Consider the following 22,528-nt stretch of genomic DNA (forward strand, 5'->3'; position numbering starts at 1 on the left):
ATCAGAAAGATCTGAGTTCAAATCCAGCCTCAGACCACTTATAGCTATGTGACCCTGGTCAAGTCACTTAACCTTAGTTTCCTCATTTGTAAAGTGATGATAATAATAACATCTACTTTACAGAATTGCTGTGAGGATAAAAGGAGATAAGAAATGTAAAGGGCTTAGCACATAGCAAGTGTTGTGTAAATGTTAGGACTTAGTATTATTACATTAGAATATAATATCTCAATCTCTTCCCATAAAGAATTTATGGAAATGAATGGGAGAATGCCCACCTGGGCATACCTCAAGATGCATAACATTTTTAAAAATATACGTAAGATACTTCTGTTGAGAATTTATATGAGGATTGATTTTTTTTTTTTCTGTTAACAGGAGAAGCTTTACATTTGGCTCGGGATTTTGGCTACACTTGTGAAACAGAGTTTCCAGCCAAGGCAGTAGGAGAACATCTTGCCAGACAGCATATGGAACAGAAAGAACAGACAGCAAGGAAAAAGATGATTCTAGCTACAAAGTAAGTCAAACGGGGGGGAGACACCTGGCATTTTCATAGTCAGTATTTTAGTGTGTTTGAATGAGGGAAAACACGCTAGGGATGCATCAACTATTTTGAAAGAGATCTTTGTGGGATCAAGTGGAGGCTGAAAAGCAGCATTCAAGCATAAAAGACAAGAAACATAAAAGGAGAAGTGTCCCCTTGACAACATAGACAATATAGCAGCGTTATTAACTGCTTTCAGTGAGCTGTGGAACTACCCTTACCATTGATGAGAGTTTCAGGAAAGATGGTTCCTAAGCAAGCAGGAAGGGTTGAAGAAAGGGATTTTAGGAGAGCTAAATTCTGATAACTATGCCACTGATTCAGTTAGTTGTTTCTTAATAAATGTTGATGTGATTCTCAAAGATTTTTAAAGGTGATCAGAAGTCAGAGGCATTGCGGTAAAATGGAAAGAGCACCACAGTAGGTTGAAATCAACAAGCATTTATTAAGCACCTACTATGTGCTATTGCAGTAGTAAATATTGGAGATATAAAAAAAGGCAAAAATTATATTGCTTTCAAGGAGCTCACAATCTAATGGGAGAGATAACATGCAAACAACTAGGTGGCTAGGCGTCACGTTGAATAGAGCAGTAGACCTGAATTCAGGAAAATCTTAACTTGAATCCTGCTTCAAGGCACTTACTAGCTGTGTAAACTGTAGGCTTACTAGCCTATGTGACCATGGGCAAGTCACTTAACCTTCTCCTGCCTTAGTGTTTCATTGACAAAATGGAGATCATCATAATATCAGTTTCCCAGGATGATTTTAAGGATAAAATGAGATGACATTTGTAAAGCTCCTTGCAAACCTTAGAACATTATACACCAGCTGCCACTATTATTAGCAAGATACAGATAGGGTAAATTGGAGATAATCAACAGAGGGAACAGGATGAGGAGTTTTGCCACTAATTTGGGACAGATTATCTATAACATAATTGCTATAGATTGCTATTTCTTCACCTGCAAAATAGGACTGATAAAAACTATTTTATCAGTCTCAAGAAATGTGAAAACACTTGGATGAAAATATGTTCTGTGAAGGTAAGATGTTGTACTTTGATTCCCCCTTTCCAATTTAGAATGAAAAATATTATGAAAGTAAATGTTCTAATCAGTGGATGACAATTCATTGGCCTGAGAGAGTCAAGAATGTTACTGATAACTAGAGAATAAGAAGATGTAAAGATAAGCCTTTCAGGTTCAGGACCTCCTCTTGTCATTTTGAAATATGGTGGTGACTTTTATAAGTATTCAATAACATTGAAACAAATGTCCTACTTTATATGTGCCTCACCATGACTAAATTAAGATTTACAAATGAGTTTCTCTAGTTTAAAATGAAAGAGAAAAATATAAAAATGAATATGGGTTGCTTAATAACTCCTAATGCGTACTCATATTTGGTCTATATTAAGCTTTAATATGCTCTTGAATATGGATACTATCACTCATTTAAAATAGTTTGGATCTGTGATGTAGATGAAAATGTTGGCCCTTAAATAGAATTACAGTTCTTCTCCAAATAATGTTTTAAATAGCTATAAAAAGTTATAAGGGTGACCCTGAAGATTTGATCGTCATACATAAAAGAAAAGAAACTCAAAGTCACTTTAAAAGAGATACTTTTTAAACATCACCTGGTCTAACTTCCTCATTCTATTGATGAGAAAAGAGAGGTCCAGAGAGTTTAAATGGCTTGTGTAAATTCACACAACTAATAAGGAACAAAGTCAACATCTGAGCCAAGGTCTCTTGCATTCAAACTGTGTACTTTTCTCTACATGGTGCTGTTTGGGTGGAGTATCTGCTGTTGATTATATCATACAGGTTAGGTCAATGGAAGAAAATTTTCATCTAACCAAACTGCCATCTCATCTCAGAGAGAAGCAAAGAGAAAACAGGGACCAAAAGACAGATAAGGAATGGGAATGAAAGAAATGATTAGTAATAACCAAAGATTTGGGGAGATCTAGAGTTCCCCTTTTTCTAAAGTCCTCATTTCAAGACTCAGCCTCTGTGGGACAGGACTGATGATAACATATGGGATTAACATTTTCCTCAGTCTAGATATTACTAATACGTTCAACTTTATAAGAAATTTATTCTAAGGTAAAACTCCAGTCCATTGTCTTCTGTTCAGGTTTGGATGGGGGATAAAGATCCTTTGTCTAGAGTTCTCCAAGTTGGGGGTGATTTGACAGTAAAGAACATGATCAAAATTACATCTCCCAGACACTCATTAGAATAGTTCACCTCTTTGTAATATTACTTCTTTCTCACCAATCAGAGTTGATTGTCGCCCTCAGGAACACCCACTCTTCCAAGGACATACAAGCTTTGAGTGGGTTCTGTAAGGGCTCTTTGACATTCAAGAGTATCACTGATTTGTTTTATTGGTGATACATTAATAATAAATAAAATGATAAATTACCCAGAAATTATGTCTCCCAAACTTTTTAAACATCACAGGAAAAAAAGGGAAGTAGGAAGAGGTTGATAGATATTGGAAAAAAGAAAAAAGAGACAAAAAAGAACAGAAAGGAAGAAGGGAGATATAATATCTGAGCTTATATTGTTGGCACAAAATAATTGTTGTTGAAGCTTCTGAAAAATGTGCTAAAGGAAAGGACCTAAACTATTCCTTAGCAAAGATCCATGAAATGATTTGAATATTGGGTAACTCCACCACCCCTGGCTTTACTTCTACTTCATTCCTTTTCTCATTAAAAAAAAATCTATATCTTTCTAACTTCCCCAGACTGGAAATACAAAAGCTATTCAAGGGCCGATCTACTGATCAGTTTGGCAACTTTGGCTTGTTCCATTTCTAACCTGACCTGGTTTATCCTTCTATAGGCAACCTGGTACTCCCCTCAACCTACTCCCAGGAGTTTCCCATATTAATGCAACACTTAGTATAGGTTTGCAGTTAGCCTACTCTGTGAAAGCTCAGAACTCCCAAACTCAAGCAATCTATCATTCTCAGTCTCTCTAGTGGCTAGGTTTTACAGGTATGTGCCACTACATAGTCTACCACTGTGCCTGTTTTCTATCATTTTGAAACAATCCTTCTGGCATTCTACTTGGAGGAATCATTACAGAATACATCTCATCTTCCTCTAGGAATTAAGCATGGAAGCAAGTGATTTGAATGTACATAATATCACCAGAAAAGAAATAGCAGATACTGTTATTCTACATTGAAGAGAAGGGACATAGTGATGGTTTACTAAAGATCCTAAAAGGAAATTGCTGATCGAGCTACAGGGAAAATATGGACTCAAAACCTACTCTCAGTGAAATCCACTATACTAACTTCCCTCCCAATAGAATTTTAAAAAATAATCTCGAGCAGAATTCAAGTCACCCAGGAGTAATATGGCATATGAAGTATTATACCTGCTAATCTCATTCTAGGGATACCATCAGGAAGTATTCTCTGGACTATTATCAACCCACAGGACCCCTGTGGAAGGATGAGGGGTGACTTTATAACTCATTTTCTTCCACAAGAAGTTCTAATTCTAAAAAAAAAAATTGGTGGGGAAGAGTTATGAGTACTCTGATGATCTCTTTGAATTCTTTCATTCTTAATGTGATCGTCTGCATCACCTTGCAGTTGATCAGAACTTCTAAGAGGAACTTAAAGGTGATTTATTACCTAGAATTGCTCAAAATCTCAAGGTTAACCAGATAAAATAATGAAAGCATTATGATGATCCCAAATTGAAAGAAACTCTACCTGAGTGCCATCATGGGATAGTCCCAGAACCCAAGAGTTCACAGGTACAAGCCTGCAGTATAATACTTATTTAGGGTTGTTCTGTATCCAGATGGCTTGGAGGGACTTGGAGTGCAGCCAATTGACTGGATGCCAGCTTTCATCATTACATTGGTGGGCATTAGATATCCCATTCCAACAGCTGAATTGAACTAAAAATACAAAACTTTAAACAATAGCGTTTTGTTACTGTAAAGCCCCTCTGTGAATTTTCCTAGTCCTAGGAATTCTGTGACTTCTTTCATAAGTTATTGCGTTTTTTTTCAGATTTCAATTTCTAGGTGAATTTTCATGATCATTGAATATTGGATTTTTAGCATCATGACCAGTCACATCATTACAAAAGTTTACCTGAAATTATGCAAGTAATTATTCGGTGATATTAGGATACAAGGAAACTTATTTGTACTAGAAGCCATAAAGAGAGGGTAGGTGGTAATATTAAATTATTAGGTACCGTGTGTATGGCCTATTTAAAGTAAAATACACACAAAGTAGTGTGTCTCTGTGTGTATACATAGGCATACATATACATAGGTATAAATATATATGTAGTATTTGGTTCATGTTTTAGAGTTGATTATATTATATATTAAGATAGAGATAACTAGTCAGGGAAACAACTCCACAGCCAATGAATTTTCTTTGTGATGATTATTTAACATTTCTTTAGGGTCAATAAAGTGTTGGAGAATGTGATATTTATATAGCCCTGACCAAAATTTAGAAAGACCCAGACATTTTAAAGATCAAAAGCAGAGATTCAGAGCTAGAAGTGAGCTCAGAGGTTATTTAGTCCATCCGTATTTTACAAATCGAGAAACTAATGCCCAGTGAAGTAAAATGATTTCTTCAAAGTCACATAGGGAGTAGGGACAGAGATGTGATTTGAACTCTGGTTCTGGGACTATAATCCATGACTCTTGGATACTACTGTATCTGCACTATGCCTGGTCCTTTAATTCCCAACACAAAGAATTAAAGAATCTGAATAATCAAGGCTAAAAAAAATTACACAGCTAGCCTCCCTCCTCTTGTACAAATAGCCTCCGTATACTTACTTCCCCCAATGTGTGCTAAAGGAATGGAGGATGGTCCATCAGTCATAATCCCCTCAAAATGTGTGACTCAGAGCAGAGCAAAGGGCTGAACAGGAGAGCAAGGTCTAATTCTACTTGAGTTGAACATCTGAAATGAGTGCAGCATAGTTGTGATCCACAGTTTCCCAGAGGATTTCTGTAATTTTATTTGGCTTAATCTGTACTATGGAAATAGTCATTCTATTCCAAGCCCTCTAATCAGTTTAGGAAAGATGAATTACTTTATATACGCATGGATTTCTTCATGTGTGTGTTTTCCTTCATTGTCAAAGAAGACCATACCATCAGAGAAATAATGGCATGACTTGTACTTGACTTTGTTTTGAGTGAGGAAGAGCTGTGCAGGTCACCAACCTCACTTCTCCTCCAGAGGCATCTGAATCCAATGACCAGATATTCATCAGGATGACTGGAGATGACCCAGGTTAAGGAAACTGGGGTTAAGTGACTTGCCCAAGGTCACACAGCTAGTGAGTGCCAAGTGTTTATATATGGGAAGAAGGGGGAGTCATGACAACTTGATGACAAAGAGTCATTGAGTTCATTCAGGTTAATAAGAAGGTTATTATAGGACAGGTAGATGTTGAAGAAGATAAGGGAAGTTGTTCTTAAGAAAGTGGCAAAGATGTTCAGGGTGAGCTCACTCAATACAGAGATGTCTAGTAGTAGAAAGATAGATACACACATACATATATAAATATATACACATATGTATATTTATTTACATACATATTCACATATACACATATGTATGTAAATATATACACATATATGTTTATATCTTCTTGGGTCCTAGTAAATGACCTTTGGTTTCCAAATATAGTGTAGCAAATTCTGGTTTAATTAAATGAGCAAGAGCATATAATTTTATGGTCTTCAATCACAACCCAGGTCTGATTTTTTCTTAAGATGAAATTTCAATTTGGACATCATAGCTTAGAGTTTGAAGAAGGTTTTAAAAAGTTCCTTTATTATCCCTTTAGGAAGGTACACACAAATTCCTGTAGACCACAATGATAAAAAAAACGAAGGTACGAAGGTCCATGTATAAGATCTGAGCCTGTATTGTTGGGATAAAATTGACACTGCCAAAGTTTCTGCATACTGTTGGAAGAAAGGACCTAAAACTATTTCTCAGTAAAGATCCATTGAATGGTTTATCTCTTTGTCCCCCAACCTTATCCAAGTTCCTTCCTTGTCTCATTTTTACATAACCCTGGGTCTCTTATTTAAAGAAATTATTACAAGCCAAGTCTCAGTTTCTCCCAGGAATTAAACATGTGTTTAATGTTCACATTCTAGACGAAAAGAGAAATAGTCATGGGTCATCCACTCAATATCAAAATCAATATCTATGATCAACATACATTACATAATATAATCAATAGAAATACATAATAAAATTATGAATGTGTAAAAGTAACATGCAGTTTTTGCAACATATGAATGCATAACACTCGTAGACCCAGCATGTGTTCTCTGAAACACTCTGTTATGAGTAGTTTGCAAAGTCCTTCAAAGGTAGAAATGCTGAATATTTGACCAATTCACATACTCAAAGTTGAACTCAGGAGTTTTTGAAATCCAGCACTTACCTCACCTGTGTTTGTAAGACTGGGGCATTTGAGTCTAAAGTATCATCTCCCAGACTCATTGGCTTGCAGATTCAGCTTCTGATTTGCATTGGTAGCAGATTGGATCACATATTTATTTTTCACCTCAGCAAATAGCAGATTCAGCTTTATACAATTATATTGCCAAGTATATGATTGTATCTAAGGCCCATCGATCTGGGCAGTTAGTCTTGTATTTCCATTTTGTTTCCAGTATGTTGTTGATGAGATAAATATTTTGGTGTAATTAAAACACATTTTTAGGAGGGAAATAGAAGCTGAGTTGTTTTTTTTTTTCTTAATTCTAAAACTGCTCCTAAGAAAACATTTGTATACCAAGTTGCATGAGAGCTGTGTGAAGACACAACTATGCGTGAAGAGCAGGCATGGCCTCTTCTCCATTTAGGACACTGTGATTTTGCACTTTGAGCAAACTAAAGCGGAGTAATTAAATTCTACTCATGGTCCTTCATTAGATGACAGTATGGTATCGAGGACCAAAGCAACAGATCAGATTTTCAATTCAAACATCAGGTAGGAGGCAGTTCAAAGATGTGTTTGTTATGCTATCTTAAGACTTTGCCTCGAATGTTTTTATCCATAAAGACAGATTTACAAACAGTAACATTTCAATTTGTAGTTCCTCAAAGATCATTTTTATCCACAGTATTTCACAATGGAATACTTCATATAGCAAAAAGAAAGAGGGATGTAAAAATAAATCTGACAGCATTATAAATTGTCATAATTAGAAATGATTTTTTAAATACTGTAGGAAGGTCACATTAACTTCCTAAGATAATTGTGTAGTCAAGAAAAGAAAAGGGCAGTTCGATGGTTTGAATATCAAAATAGAACTTCGAAAGTGGCATTCAAGGTGTTGTAATGGATAGAGTCCCAGGCTTACAGACAGGAAGACATGAGTTCAAATTTAACCCCAGACATTTACTAGTTTTGTGAACCTGGGCAAGTCACTTAATTCTATTTGCCTTAGTTTCCTCACCTGTAAAAATGAGTCCGAGAAGGAAATGGCAAACCACTTCAGTATCTTTGCCAAGAAAACCTCAAATGGGGTCACAAAGAATCAGACACGACTGAAAATGACTGAACAACTAGCCCACTCAAGCTTCTTGTGTGTCATGGATAATTTCTTAGAGTTATCAGTTGAGAAGTCTCTATGTGTTTTTTTTTCAAAATATTCCCTTCATAAAATATCTTGATATCCGAAAGCAATAAAATCTGAACTTAAAAGAAAGCTTGAAGATTAAAATAAAGGAATTTGACTGAAGATTTGTATTACTAGGCTATAAAATGTCCACTTGCCTTTCTGGCACTGTTCGATGTTAGGAGCGGGGCATTGTTGCTTTCTGGTGGTTTTCATTAGTAGCCTGAAAGATGATAGTATAAGTTTTCAGGGTCAGGTGTTTCATTTTCACAGAAGTTCTCTGTTGCTCAGAGGCCAATTTCTTTTTGGCCTTGGATTTGAGAGCATGCAATAATCATTTAACTGGATGAATCAACAGGGACAAAACAAGTAGAACAATTTTTAAATCTTTATATTACTCTAAGAAGTTAAAATTCTACCTTGTCAATACAATAAGAACAAAGTAGAGAGTTAATTTAAAACCAGAACCTACTGGGAAAAATAACTATCTCCATTTCCAGGAAACACAAATTTACAAATGCAAATGTAGCATGCTAAGGAAACATTTGGCAAGGGAAAACATTTTAAAAAATAAGATCTCACTTCCTTTACAGTGAATAAGGACTAATTTTTTCCATTTCTCCTCTCTTTATCTACCACCACCACAACTGCTCCCCAAGAGAACTGTAGTGAAGACTCTGTGACATTGCCCCAAATCTAAATGCTGTTACTGACTGTAGTGTGCGAGAGTTTTGATTATACCCAGGTTCTTTATCTGTAAAGTACATCACAGATGTCCTTTAAGGGAATGTTAGTTTTAAAGAATGTAATAAGGGACTTGGTCTGGTTTTTTTAACCTCACAAGAAAATATTTGCATTTTATGATGCTCAATTACTGGTTAGTTCTTTAATATATAAATAAAAATATTGTCTCACTTTAAAATGGTGAGTTTAATTTACAGAAATACCCACAGCACACAGTACACAGCAGCAATTGCTTACAGTGACTTTCCCTGTTTTTCAATTGCCTTTCATACTGTACAGTATTGGCCACAGCTGTAAATACTGTTAATTGCATCACAGTTTACAAATCCATATATTCAGGTACTCTTCAAGTGTATTGGTGATAGAGTCTAGTAGTGTTCTAGACCAGTGATTACCATAGTCATAAATCAAATTAGCCATGAGACCAGAGAACAAGATTTAGTTCGTAGACACAGCTCACATTTGTTGTAGGTTGAATGTCAATACAGCAATGATTTTTTAAATGGAATTAGTACTTAATATACTATAGAGACCAAACTTCATACTTAATATTCCATTGAGCAAGTTGTGATAGCACATGTATGAAAATCAAAGAATTCATAGAATTAATGTGATGTCTATGTAAGTATCTGATTCATTTGGACTCAGACAGGTAAATCAAAGCCTTTTCACTGGGGTCTAATTTCCATTTCTTGCTTTGTTTTATTTTAGACAGATTTGTAAAGAATTCCAGGACCTTTTGAGTCAAGATAGATCACCACTTGGATCATCCAGACCTACTCCAATATTAGACCTCGATATCCAGAGACATTTAACACACTTCAGGTACGGTCTTATTTTCTTTTCCATTGGAGTGACAATGTTGATGCAATTAGATATTCTACCAGTGTCTTTCTACATTATTCATTGCTTCTTACTAACACATCAAATTGTATTCTGCTATTGATGATAAAATCAGGTAATCTTATTTCACTGAGTATATCACTTGTTTATTGACATGATGGCTACCTTTTAAAAATTCCATTCATCCCAGATTGAATTGGAAGAAAAATAATAAGATAATACATTTTAGATGGAAAAGTGAAAATCACTCCATTTTAGTCTTTAGCATAATGGATAATGATGATATTCATAAAAACTAATGTAAAAATTTCAAAGAAGATATAACACCTTTCTATTAATGTTCACAGATCATTTAACAAACTCTCTCTATTTTGTTGTTGTTGTTGGGGAATGATTAAAAAAAAAGAACACTGACTTCAGTTAAGTCACAGTCTTAACAGATATTTAAGACCCCAACACTCCAAGAATAATCTCATTATTATCACCCAATGATATGGTCACAAAAAACCATAATACATTTTATGCATTATGCATCAGAGGCAATGGATGTGTCAGAGGATATTAGATTAGTCACCAAAAATAATTTTCTGGAAACTAAACTCTATAAACCTTAATATGGTTTATTGGGAAATTTTTAAATTCTTTAAGTTAAGATTTATATAGAAAAATAAAATAGAGTTCTCTTTCCCTCCCTTTCCCCCCTTTGTCAATTTGGGTGAGTTCTAGTCTCATAGACAGTGGGTGATTTTTAATTCTCCGGGTCATTCCCAAGGTTAACAGACTTAATATTATAATGGTTCTTATCAACTGAAGAAAAAACTGCTCCATCAAGACATTAATTTTACAATTGTCTTTTGATAAGATTAGTGGTGAAGACTTGTAGCATATTTTGTCAAGGGAGCTGTCCATCCTGCATAGTAACCTATGAAGTAGGTAAGAATAAATCCCATTTTGTAAAACGAGAAAGATACTAGGCTTTGATTTCCCCATGCCAGACAGTGTTATGCAAAAATGGAGAAATAAGTTAAAATCTTACGTAAGAGGTGATGCTATTTAATGGAAAGAGTACCAGGTCTGGTTTCAGGAGACCCGAGTTCAAGCTCAGTTCTACCATTTACTAGCTCTGTGACTCAGTATAATTCACTCACCTTCTCTGAGTTTCACTTTCCTCATTTATGAAATGGAGGTAATGGTGCTTTCACTAACTACCAGAGTTGTGAAGGAAGTATTTTGTGTGCTTTAAAATATTATATAAGCAAATCAAAGCTATTGTTATCATTGTTACCATTTTCTAATGTGCCACATGGTTGATAATGCTTTTTGTGGTATTTGTTAAATTGTGAAATTTAGCCCTGGGGATGGAAATTAATTTTTAAAACTCTGTCAAGAATTCAAGAGAAACTCGAAACACTCAATATTGGTTCTGATAGCTAATAAGATAAACACCAGTGACAACACTCATAAAATTATAAATTAAGTGCTTGAAGGAAACTTAGAGATCAGATAGTCCAATTTCCACATTCTAGAAATAAGAAAACTGCTGCTCAGATGGATTAAATATCTGGTGTAGGTAACACATTTTTTATCAGAAGCAAAGCCAGGATTTGAACCCATGGTCTCTGAGTATGAAGCCATTGTATTGGGTTTGAGATAGCTGATGGAACCACAAATAGCCATTGACTAAAATCCATTGCCAGACTATATTCAGGTACTTGAAATTCAAGCTGGACATGTATTTTGCTTTCACATTTGTGATACATATTTTACACAAATTGTAATTGACAAATTTCAGTTCGAAAGTGTACTGGAGGAATTTTGAAATTAAGTTGTGGAGTCATACACACAACATGACTTTGCTGAGCGCTGCAGAATTTGGAAGCTATGTGTCATAGGTTTGTACCCGCTTCTGCCAGCCAGAAGACTGAGTTCCTTCAATCATATGCGCTATAGTGCTCTCATTAGACAATGAACAATATTTTGTCAGACTGAATTAGGGAGGTCTTGGAAAGAATAACTGATTAGTAAAACACAACAGCACCTTGTTCACCTTAGGCTTGTTCAGAACTGTTACAAGAAATGGACATTTTATTCTTGTCCTTCTGTATTATTATATGACTCCTGAAAAAATGCTCCAATAAAGAGACATGTGGTAGACAAGATAGAGAGCTGGTCAAGTCCTGTCTTTGACACATTCTAGCCATTTGAACCTAAGCAATTCACCTAATCAGCACCCCTAGGCCACTCTCTAAGACTCCATGTGGCAAAGCAGGTACTGGGCGTCTTCCTTTAAATTTAATTCTTTTAATGGTTTGGTCTCTTTTTCTCATTTGGGTTGGAAGTGCAGAGGTTACTCATAAGCACAGACCCCCTCTGATCAGTAGAGAAGTTTTGACTTGCCCTATTTATGACCTGAGCCAATTTGCCTCTTCTTAGGCTATGTGTTCTCTCCCTACCTCCTCTACCAGCTTACCCCTAGCCCTCCGAGGGGCTCATTATATTAATACCAAACTTAGTGCCAAATATTCAATTGGCACAGTGCTCTGCAGCTCAGAACTCTTGGCCTCAAGATGTCTACCAATGTCAGTCTCCCTGGTAGCAGGAATTATAGATTTGGGCCTCAGCTCTCTGGCACTAATCCTGTTAAATAACAGGAGTCATTTCATTTGGGAGTCCTCTCTACCAATGAAATCACAAGTCAGGTCCCATTCCCCATCTCACCCCCAGCAGCTATGAAATTTCCAGATGAACAAATATCAATGTTTTAAGGAACAATTTTATGCTTTAAAAAACTTTAGCACTGAAATTCTATTTTGGACAGTATAAAAAGGAAATGTTCTGGGGCTCATACGTGGCTAAAAATTTAGGTAAAGAGAGCAGCTTGGTGACACAGTGAATACAATGCCAGGCCTGGAGTCAGTAAGACTGAACTTCCTGAGTTCAAATATGGCCTGAAATACTTACCAGCTGTGTGACCCTGGGAAAGTCACTTCACCTATTTGCCTCAGTTTCCTCATCTGTAAAATAAGCTGGTGAAGTAATTGGCAAAATACTCCAGTATCTTTGCCAAGAAAATCCCAAATGGGATCACATGAGTGAGACATGACTGAATAATAACATCACAGGTGATGCTGGCCACAACTTTTTTTTAATAAAATAAGTTCATGAGAATTAAGAGTTAGAAGCATTTTTATCATTGTATCTTAGCTCAATAACCTCAATAATAATTATTATCTCATTTTTCAGAGACTATTCTGTTGATTTCTTTAGGGTATAGGGAAGAAAATAGAATGGAAAGCTTAGTGGAGAGAGGTCTAAAACAAAATGAATCTGAGTTTGCCCTTCCTTTAAGCACTCAGATGAACTTTCCAGTAACTGCTTCTTCATTTTGATTGTTGAGGTCTAGAAGTAGGTGATAGAATTATAGATTTAGAGTTGAAAGGATCTTTAGAGATCAAGTCCAACAGTCCCATCTTAGAGGTAAGTAAAATGAGACTCAGAGAGGATGTGACCTACCCAAGATCACATAGATAGTGACAGAGCCAGAATTTGAACCCAAGAGCAAATCACTTTCTACAATACCACACTGTCTTCATTTGGATATTTTTTGTGGTTGTTCAGTTGTATTTTATTTATGTCCATCTCTTTATGACCTCATTTGGGGTTTTCTTGGCAAAGATATGGAAGCGATTTGTCATACCCCTCTCCAGCTCATTTTACAGATGAAGAAACTAAGGCAAACAAGGTTAAGTGACTTTTCCAAGGTCACATAGCTGGTAAGTGTCTGATGTCAGATTTGAAGCCATCTTCCTTACTCCAGGTCCAGTGCTCTAGCCACTGGATCAACCAGCTGCCCTAGATTTGTTTATGTAGGTGAGTATTTTGAATGACTCTAAAGAAGAAATAGTTTAGTAGTAGTAGTGATATTGCAATGGGAATAGGGAAAGAGGATAGGGAATGAATGGACTTGTGATTTTATTAGTGTAAAGAAGTTCCAGACGAAGAAACGTCTTCCAACTGTAAACAGCAGAGCAGTAATCAACATGCACTGATAATTAATCATAGGATCATAGATCTAGAGCTTGAAGGGACCTGAGTGGACATTGGGTCCAGGTGTAACCCTCTAATTGTACTGATGAGGAAAGTGAGATTGAGAAGTTTTAAGTGATTTACCCAAGGTCCTAGGCAAGACTTGAACCCAGGCTTTCCTGACTCCAAAGCTAATTCATTATTCACTGTGGCATTCTGTTTTGCCAATTCTCTCTCTCCCTCTCCCTCTCTCTCTCTCTCTCTCTCTCTCTCTCTCTCTCTCTCTCTCTCTCTCTCTCTCTCTCTCTCTCACACACACACACACACACACACAGTCTCAAAAGTCTTAGTGCAGTTTAATTTTCTATCAATAAGCATTTATTAAATACATACTATCCATGTCTGAGGCTCTATACTGCAAACACACACACATACATGCAAGCACACATGCACATGCACACACCACATCCCAGATATACATTAAAATAGTAAGAGGTGATATTTATATAATATAATATTATAGAGGATAGGGACTGGACTTTTGAATCCATTGGTATAGGGAACTCCCAGAGGAAAGCCCTTCTGCCCAAGCGAGTTGACTGGGTCACTGAGAAGTGTCTTGGCCAGGGTCTTACAGACAGTAGGTGTCAGAAACAGGACCTGAACCTTTGTCTTCCCAGCTTTGAAACTGACTCTGTACCCAATACACCATGCTGCTTCAATGTAATAGTACATAGAAGTGCAATATTAATGATTTGGATATGATAATAGGTGACATTTAGATAGGACTTAATAGCATTTAACTGCAATGTTTGTAAATTATTTTACACAAATTATCTTACTTGATCATCACAACCATCCTGGGAGGCAGGTTCATAACATCATAGACTCAGAGACAGAAGGAATCTTAGCTGTCCCTTCGTCCAATTCCCTCTCTCTTTTCGTATCTAAGGAAACTGAGACCCAGAGAGTTCCCCAAAGTCATGTAGCTATAAAGTAGCAGATCTGGGATTTGAATCCAGTTTCTCTGCCTCTATAGCTTGAGGTCTTTTCCACTGTACTAGGAATAAATATCATTATTTCAATTTTACAAATGAGGAAATTGAGATTTTATTTACCCAAAACCATACAACTAGGTGGTACAGGGAATAGAGTACTGGATCTGGAGTTAGGCAGGCCTGGGTTTAAATATTGATAATTATTAACTGTGGGATGCTAGATAAGTTATTTAACCTCTGTGTGCCTCAGTTTCCTCAATCGGAAAACATGGATAATGATAGGGTTTTTGTAAGGATCAAATGCAATAGTATTTGTAAAGCATTTAACGCAGTGCCTGGTGCATAATAAGAGCTTAATAAATGCTTGTTTCCTTTTGTCACTCCTTCGTGAAACTAGTAAATGGCGCTATCAAATATAACCACCCAGATGTTCTAATCCGAAATCCAGAGCTTAGAACACTACACCCTGTGGTTTCACAGCTTAAGAATGATTGGGTCTGACAAGCCACCGGTATTACTTCCAGTTGAGTATGCCAGTTGCCATCACAGAGCTTTAACAGAAATAACACGTATCACACCGAACCCCTGATGATCCATAGATAACACAAAAAGCTGCTCATCTCCATCAAAATGACAAGAAACAGATATTCATTATTTATGCTTTGCTGAGCATGGTCAGAAAAAATATATATTGCTCTCCAAAATGCATCAGACCACATCGACCCAAAAAGGAAAATTGACTGGATTGAAATATACAGAAAATGTCACAGGTTCCTAAATCTCAAAAACAATAGTACATATTAGATGGAGAGAATACTGGAACACCAAAACAGACACACAGAGGGAACACATAGCCTTTATTTTCTAGATATAGCTTTTGAAAATTCCATAAAATCATCACAATTATTACATCACCAGCCACCTCCATTTTCTCTCCAGTCTCCTGCAGAGGAGTTGACTGAGAAAGTCCATGGTGAAGAGAACAGTGTTGGACTGAGATCCTGGAAAGTCTGGGTTTGAATGATGCCTTAGATCCTGGCTAGCTGTGTGAACTGAGCAGATTACTTGATCTTCCTGACCCTCAGTTTCCCCATCTGAAAAATGAGGATAATAATAGCATTCAACCGCACAGGATTGTTTTGAAGATCAAATAAAATGATACGGGTCAAGCGCTTTGCAAATTTTTGAGTTCCATATACATGTGACCCATTATTGTGATGACTTGCATTCTCTCTTTTCTCTTTGAGGCACAGAAGAAGTAAAGTTAGGTAGAAGACAGTGTGGTATAAAGAAAAGCACATTGGCTCTGGAGTCAGATGACCTGAGTTCAAATTCTTTCTCTGACACCAGTGGTGGTCTTTTGAAAGTCTCCAAACTTTCACAGGTCTCAGTTTTCTCCTCTGTACAATGAAGGATTTAGACCCAATGGTTTCTGAGATTCCTTCCAAATATATGTTCAGAACTAGCTAGTAAGATGAGTTAAAGTAGTCTTAAGAAAAGAGTTGGGAATTCTAAACTTAGTTGAGATTTTACAGAAAGAATATTAAAACTAATATTTATACAGTGTCCCAAAAAGTCTTAGTGCATGCAGCATCAAGACACTTAGAGATTAAAACTATTTTTACTAGATAACTACTAAATTTTTACATAAACTACTATGAAACTACTTATAGTGGAGCAAAACCACTTTTAAAGCTAGTTTTAAGCTTGTAGAGATTAAAACAATACTAAAAATTTTGGCTCATCTTTTATAGCACTTTAAGGCAGAATGCATGGCAGCTAGGTGGTACAATGGACAGAGCACTGGGCTTGGAATAGGGAGGACTCTTCATGGGTTCAAGTCTGGCCTAAAATACTTACTAGCTGTATGACCCTGGGCAAGTCACTTAACTCAGTTCCTTGTCTGTGAAATGAGTTGGAGAAGGAAATTTCAAGCCACTCCAGTATCTCTACCAAGAAAACTCCCAAATGGGATCATGAAGAGTCAGATAGGACTGAAACAACTGAACAACAACCACAACAAAGAGTTTAAACATTAAACCATTTATTTGTCACAAACAATCCTAGAAGTTCCAAGCGATAGGCAATATTATTCCCATTCTACAGATGAGAAATGGAGGTTTAGTATTGATGGACAGCTTACCAAAGTCACTCAGCTAGTATCAGAGATGGAGATTGCACCCAAGTCTTCTGGGATCAAGGACCAGTAGTGACTCTTCTATTCCTGTTTCATACTAGAATAAACTAGGAGAAATTCGTGAAGACATGCCTTCCCTTCTTCACTTGAGGTGGAATGGCTATACTCTATAGCCTTTCTGCACTTACAGTCCCTAGATCTGTACTAACTTCTGGTGCTTAATAGGGGAGGAGTAAAGGAATGTAAGTAAAGGAGTAAAGTAAAAGGAGCTGAAGTGCTTAATTCCTCTTTTTAAATAAAGGAAGTTATTGGTTCTATACTTTCATCATCTAGAAAGGGAAAAGACTTGCCTTTAACTAAGTCATCTTTCAGGACCAGGGAATACTTACTATCCCCAACAGCTTGATTGGCTGCCAAAAAAGGAAGCTGTATCTACCATTCCCACTTAAAAGTGAGGGTAGTTGTACCTTTCTAAGAAATTTACTTTATGCCTTCCTTATACATTTCTCATTCTCTCATTTGTATTTTAGTTATTTGTATGCAAGTATTATTACCCTTATTAGCTTGTAAGTTTTTCAGGGTTAGAGATGGTATCTCCATTTATATGAATCTCTAAGCAACTTGACTCATGTATGGATAGATTGTCAGGAAGTCTGGGTTAAAGTTCTGCCTCTGATTCAGGCAGGGTGTGACCCTAGACAACTCATTTAACTTCTCAGAGCTCCAGGCAGATCTCTCTTTCTGTTGTAGAAAAACTGGTAACATATTGAAAGAGATTGTTACCCTACCTGGGAATTCCTTATACCATTGAAATCATAGCTCCAGTCCCAATCCCTTTCTCTAATGCCTATGGGTTATACCAAATACAGAACTGGATTTAAAGTAGGAAGACAATGGCTCATGTCTTATCTCTGACATGTACTAGCTGTGAGACTACGAAATAGACACATCAATCAATCATGCAACAAGTCTTTGCTAAGCACCTACTATGTTCCGGACACACTATGAATACAAATAGAAAAACAAATAAATAATACCTGCTCACAATGAACTTATGTTGAAATGTAGGAGATAGCAAGTATGTATGAAATCTGGAACGCATAAATAGAAAGTTAATAAATACAAAGTAGTTTGGGTGCTAGAGCACTAGAATTTGTAGGGATCAGGAAAAGCTTCATGCTCCTAGGAAACTCCCTGTCTCTCAGTTAAAGACCACCATTAGCATCAATAAAGAGGATTTCTATGTTTGGAAGGTGCCTTTGTGGATGAGATCACCGATCCAGATAAACACCTCACATTTCTCCTCTTCCTCTCAGAAAAAAAACCCTTCAGTGCCTAGCCTAGGGCCTAGCACAAAATGCTTGATATTTATTAAATGAATGAACAATGAAATCTCCTTGAGAAGACTGAATATCCCATCCAATATTTTGCCTGGTACATAGCAGGTACTTACAGCCTTGTTAGTTGATTGAACAGGGGAAAAAAGCCCTATCACTATTCCTGGTAATCCCTTTTAGGGCGATATAATCAGAAGACTATAGTGGCAGAAGGAACGTCATCTTTACAACGACCCCCAAAACAGAAATAGGCCAACGGCTTAGCACCTGTATTAAGTGCTTTCTAAGTTCTAACTCAGGTCTTAGCCATATTGAATGATCAACCTGTGTCAGTATTGCATCGGGCAGGGCATAACTAGATTCTAGCCTACCCTGAAGAACATTATGCTGAGAAGGGATCCAGAGGCTTCATCAGACTACCAAGAAAATCAAGAAAAAGTCAAGAACCCGTTACTCTAAGATAAGTTAAAAATGAATTCATGAGTTTTACCAGTAGAGGGAATTTTCACATCATGGGTGTCCAATACAAGCCTACACCTCCAAAATAAAACAGACTTGGACTTTGAGAAAGGAAAATAAATTATTAAATGTCATGAAAAGCTCCCTAACCTAGGCCTCATGAGAAAACACTTTTCTTGTGTTTTTTTTTTAAAAAGACCTAAAAGTGATCATTCTATCCAAATAGAGAAGTAAGATTTTACCCCCAAAAATGAAGTAAAAAATATGACTGTCATCATTCAAGTTTATAGCCAAGGGCCATCTGAGAGAGGAATATTTTGTCAATAAGAATAAGAAAAACTGATTTCTGATTCTTAGCCCCAGACCACACACAGCATTTAAAAAAGTGATCTAATTTTATAAGGAGGAAGGGAGAGAGGGAAAAGACTAAAACACTTTACAAATAGTATCTGATTTGATCCTGACAACAACCATGGGAGGTAATTATTAACAAGTCAGCAGAGAGAGAATCTCAACAGCTCAAATTTAGAAACAAGTAACTGAGCTAGGTGACTTGGTGGAAAGAGTGCTAGACCTGGAGTCAGAAAGACCTGAGTTCAAATCTATTTCAGACATTTACTGAATGTGTGACCCTGGACAAGTTATTTATCTTCCATTTGCCTTAAACCATTGGAGAAGGAAAGGACAAACCACTCTAGTATCTTTGCCAAGAAAACTCCAAATGGAATCCTGAGGAGTCAGACACAACTGAAACAATTGAATAGCAACAAACTACAGATAGGAAATCTGAATAGAACTGCTTTAGGAAAAAAAAATTAGTAAGCCTATCATAAGGCTGAATTGCTCTCTGGGAAATGACTGGGATAAGGGTCTAGGCCAGGCTACAGGTATAAGCCCTAGGAAAGTGATGTGATACAGTGCATAGAGAAATGGGCTTGGAAACAGAAGACTCCAGTGCCTGACTAGACTACTGACCAGCTGTGTGATTTGTGGGCTTGGAGTCAATTATTTGTTTGTCAAATGAGGTTGACACTTTCACTACCCAACTCTTAGAATTGCTCGAAGAGCAAAGATTTGAGAAGCCATAAAACACTTTCTAGACGAAAGCTCATCTTATTCTGATGAGTGGAGTGAACTCTGCTGTGTAAGATGAAACTTCTTTTCTTTATTACAAAGAAGGAAAGAGAAATCATGGAGTAGTAAGGGGAAATAGAACCCACTGGAGCAGACAACTTTCCAGCACACCAACTGCTAGTGACATTGTTCTAACAATAATAAATGTTGTTTCCAAAAAATTATTTAATCCATTGGTCATGTTTTAGAAGAAAAAATGAAAGGACCATGTTAAATAATATCTCTTCACCAAGATAGGATTAAGCCCCTCATTCTAACTCTTTCTCTGGGATCTCTGAGTAGCAAAGTAGATGCTCAATAAATGTTCATTGAATGATAAAAAAAGAATAAGGAAAACCTCCCCCACCTTTAAATGACATCTTAATATAACTAAAGAATATGATGAGACAGAATGCACGGCAGTAAGTCAAGAATACTGAGTGACTACTACATTCGTAAAATGAAGCAATAACTGGGGAAAATACAACTGAAATAAAATATCCCCTAAATGTAACCCCCATTTATTGGTTTTGACTTGTGAGATCAACTCTCAAGAGCCTCTTTCAGCTCAAAAGACCTAAACCTGATGGCAGCTTTGCCCAATTCCAGGCTGCAAACCTAAACTTGTAAAATGTTGCCATACTTCACACCTTGTTATAACTAGACACATGAAATTTTTATTTTATGAAATGTATAAAGTAGGCACAGAGTTGGCTAATAATTCTTTTACATAATTTTCATGTTTCCTCCAGCTCCACAAGTAAGGGTACTTCGAGGGGCAGTTTACTATGGAGGGACAAATACTGCCTGAAAGTCTGGAAAGTCAGGCCTAGTCGCTCTACAAACATTTATTAAGTGTCTATTATGGCCAGACTCTGTGCTAGATTCTGGGGATAAAACAAAAATTAAATCATTGCAGCTTTCAGAAAGTTGACATTCTATTAGGAAAAATAATGTGAATTAGGGGAAATAGCACTGACTCGTGAGTCAAAAGACCTGAGTTCATATCATGGTTCTCCCTTTCCATCAATTTTTCCCTCTGTAAAATGAGTAGGTTGGAGTAGACAATCTATAGAAGTTATTAAGCTCTCCTATTTCTTCATTTATGAAAGCATTTTGAAGGTATCTCAACTGTGTCTTTCTTACCTTTGTGACCTTCAATATTTTCATTGTAAGGAGACAAAACCTTCTAAAAGTGAGAGCCAGAAGCAGAATCGAAACAGAGATGCCCAGGGATGGGGAACCTGCAGCCTCAAGGCCACATGTGATGCTAGATCCTCAAGTGTGGCCCTGTTTGGACTCAGTCAAAGGCCTGCACTTGAGGACCTAGAGGGCCACATGTGACCTCGAGGCTGCAGGTTTCCCACTCCTGTCAGCTAGATTACCATATTAAAATACACGGCTTTCTTTTTTTTTTTTCAACTGCATTGGAGCATTCTGCAAGTATAAACAAGGATTGAAATTTTCTTTCACTGTTCCTGTTGCTGAAGGAAGTAATCATCATCGTCCTCATCATTTTGAGGTCATCAGCATCAACACCATTTAGCAATTATATAGTGATTTAAAATTTACAATTTATATAAATTATCTGATAAATTGCTCACCACTCCCTTCAAGATGAGGGAGCACTTCTTTCCATAAATATGTGAAATAAACATTAAAATTAAATCTATAAAGTAAAAAAAAAAAGTCCTTAAATGCAAATGAACAAACATTTATTAGGCATAGAAATAGGAGCCAGATTTATGATTTCACTGACATAGGGAAGTTGCACATGAGGAAACTCTTTACCAATGCAAGTTGTCTTTGATTGTTGTCTTTATCAATCAGTATATTTGTATTTTGTATTTATGAGAATAAAGAGATGAAAAATGACCTAGCTCTCAGGTAGTTTAAAATGTACTGGGGTAATAAAATGTATTTAAGAAATAAGACTAGTACAGGACAGAATGTGAAAATAGTAAAGCGGAAAGAGGTCTAGATAAAGTTTGACATGAAAAATGAGAATGACAAGATTATTTTCAGCTGCAAGGAACTTGGAAGGTTTCAAAGAGGTACTAGACCTTTAAGGAACAGAATAATTTCAAGAGGGAAAGTTTGGATTGAATCTGTCCTAGTCAAATGCATAGAGATGCTAGAGGACAGAATGAGATTAGAGAAGAGGTAGTAGTCTATTTTCGATGAAAGAGAGAACATGAAGGAAAACAGAATGAAATAAAAGCAGAAGTTAGAGACAGATTTTAGAAATCCTTAAAGGTCAAGCTAAGGAATTTCCATTTGATACTGTAGGCAATGGATAGCTGATGAAAGTTTTTGAGTAGGTTGGTAATCCAGTGACACCTAGGGGCTAGGAAGATTGCTTTATTAGCTCTGTCGTAGATGGAGTAGAGAGGTAAAGTCTAGAAGCAGGAAGGTCAGTGAAGAAACTAGTGTTATAGTCCAAACAAATGGTGATGGGGAACTGAACTAGTGTGATAGTGTAGGCAGAGGGCAGGTGATAACTACAAGCTATCTGGTTATCCCTTCCACATCGCAGAGTAGGAGTACAGTGCCCCCACCAGCTGAAAAATCTAAGTAAAATTTTTGGGTCCTCCCTTCATACCTGTGAAGTTTGACTGTTTTTCTTTTTCTTTTTATGGAATGTTTACAATACCTTATTG

The 22,528-nt window shown here is 36.6% G+C and overlaps 1 protein-coding gene across 1 annotated transcript in view; it reads left to right on the forward strand.

The window, feature by feature from the left end:
• Window positions 1-22,528, forward strand: part of TFAP2D (transcription factor AP-2 delta) — an 83,657-nt gene that overhangs the window by 43,413 nt on the left and 17,716 nt on the right. Inside the window, exons 6-7 of the mRNA XM_072638430.1 lie at window positions 379-520; window positions 9,667-9,780. Of these exons, the coding sequence (XP_072494531.1) occupies window positions 379-520; window positions 9,667-9,780 (256 nt within the window). The remainder of the gene's footprint in view (window positions 1-378; window positions 521-9,666; window positions 9,781-22,528) is intronic.

Source organism: Notamacropus eugenii, chromosome 2 (genome assembly GCF_028372415.1).
Source record: "Notamacropus eugenii isolate mMacEug1 chromosome 2, mMacEug1.pri_v2, whole genome shotgun sequence".
NCBI lineage: Eukaryota > Metazoa > Chordata > Mammalia > Diprotodontia > Macropodidae > Notamacropus > Notamacropus eugenii.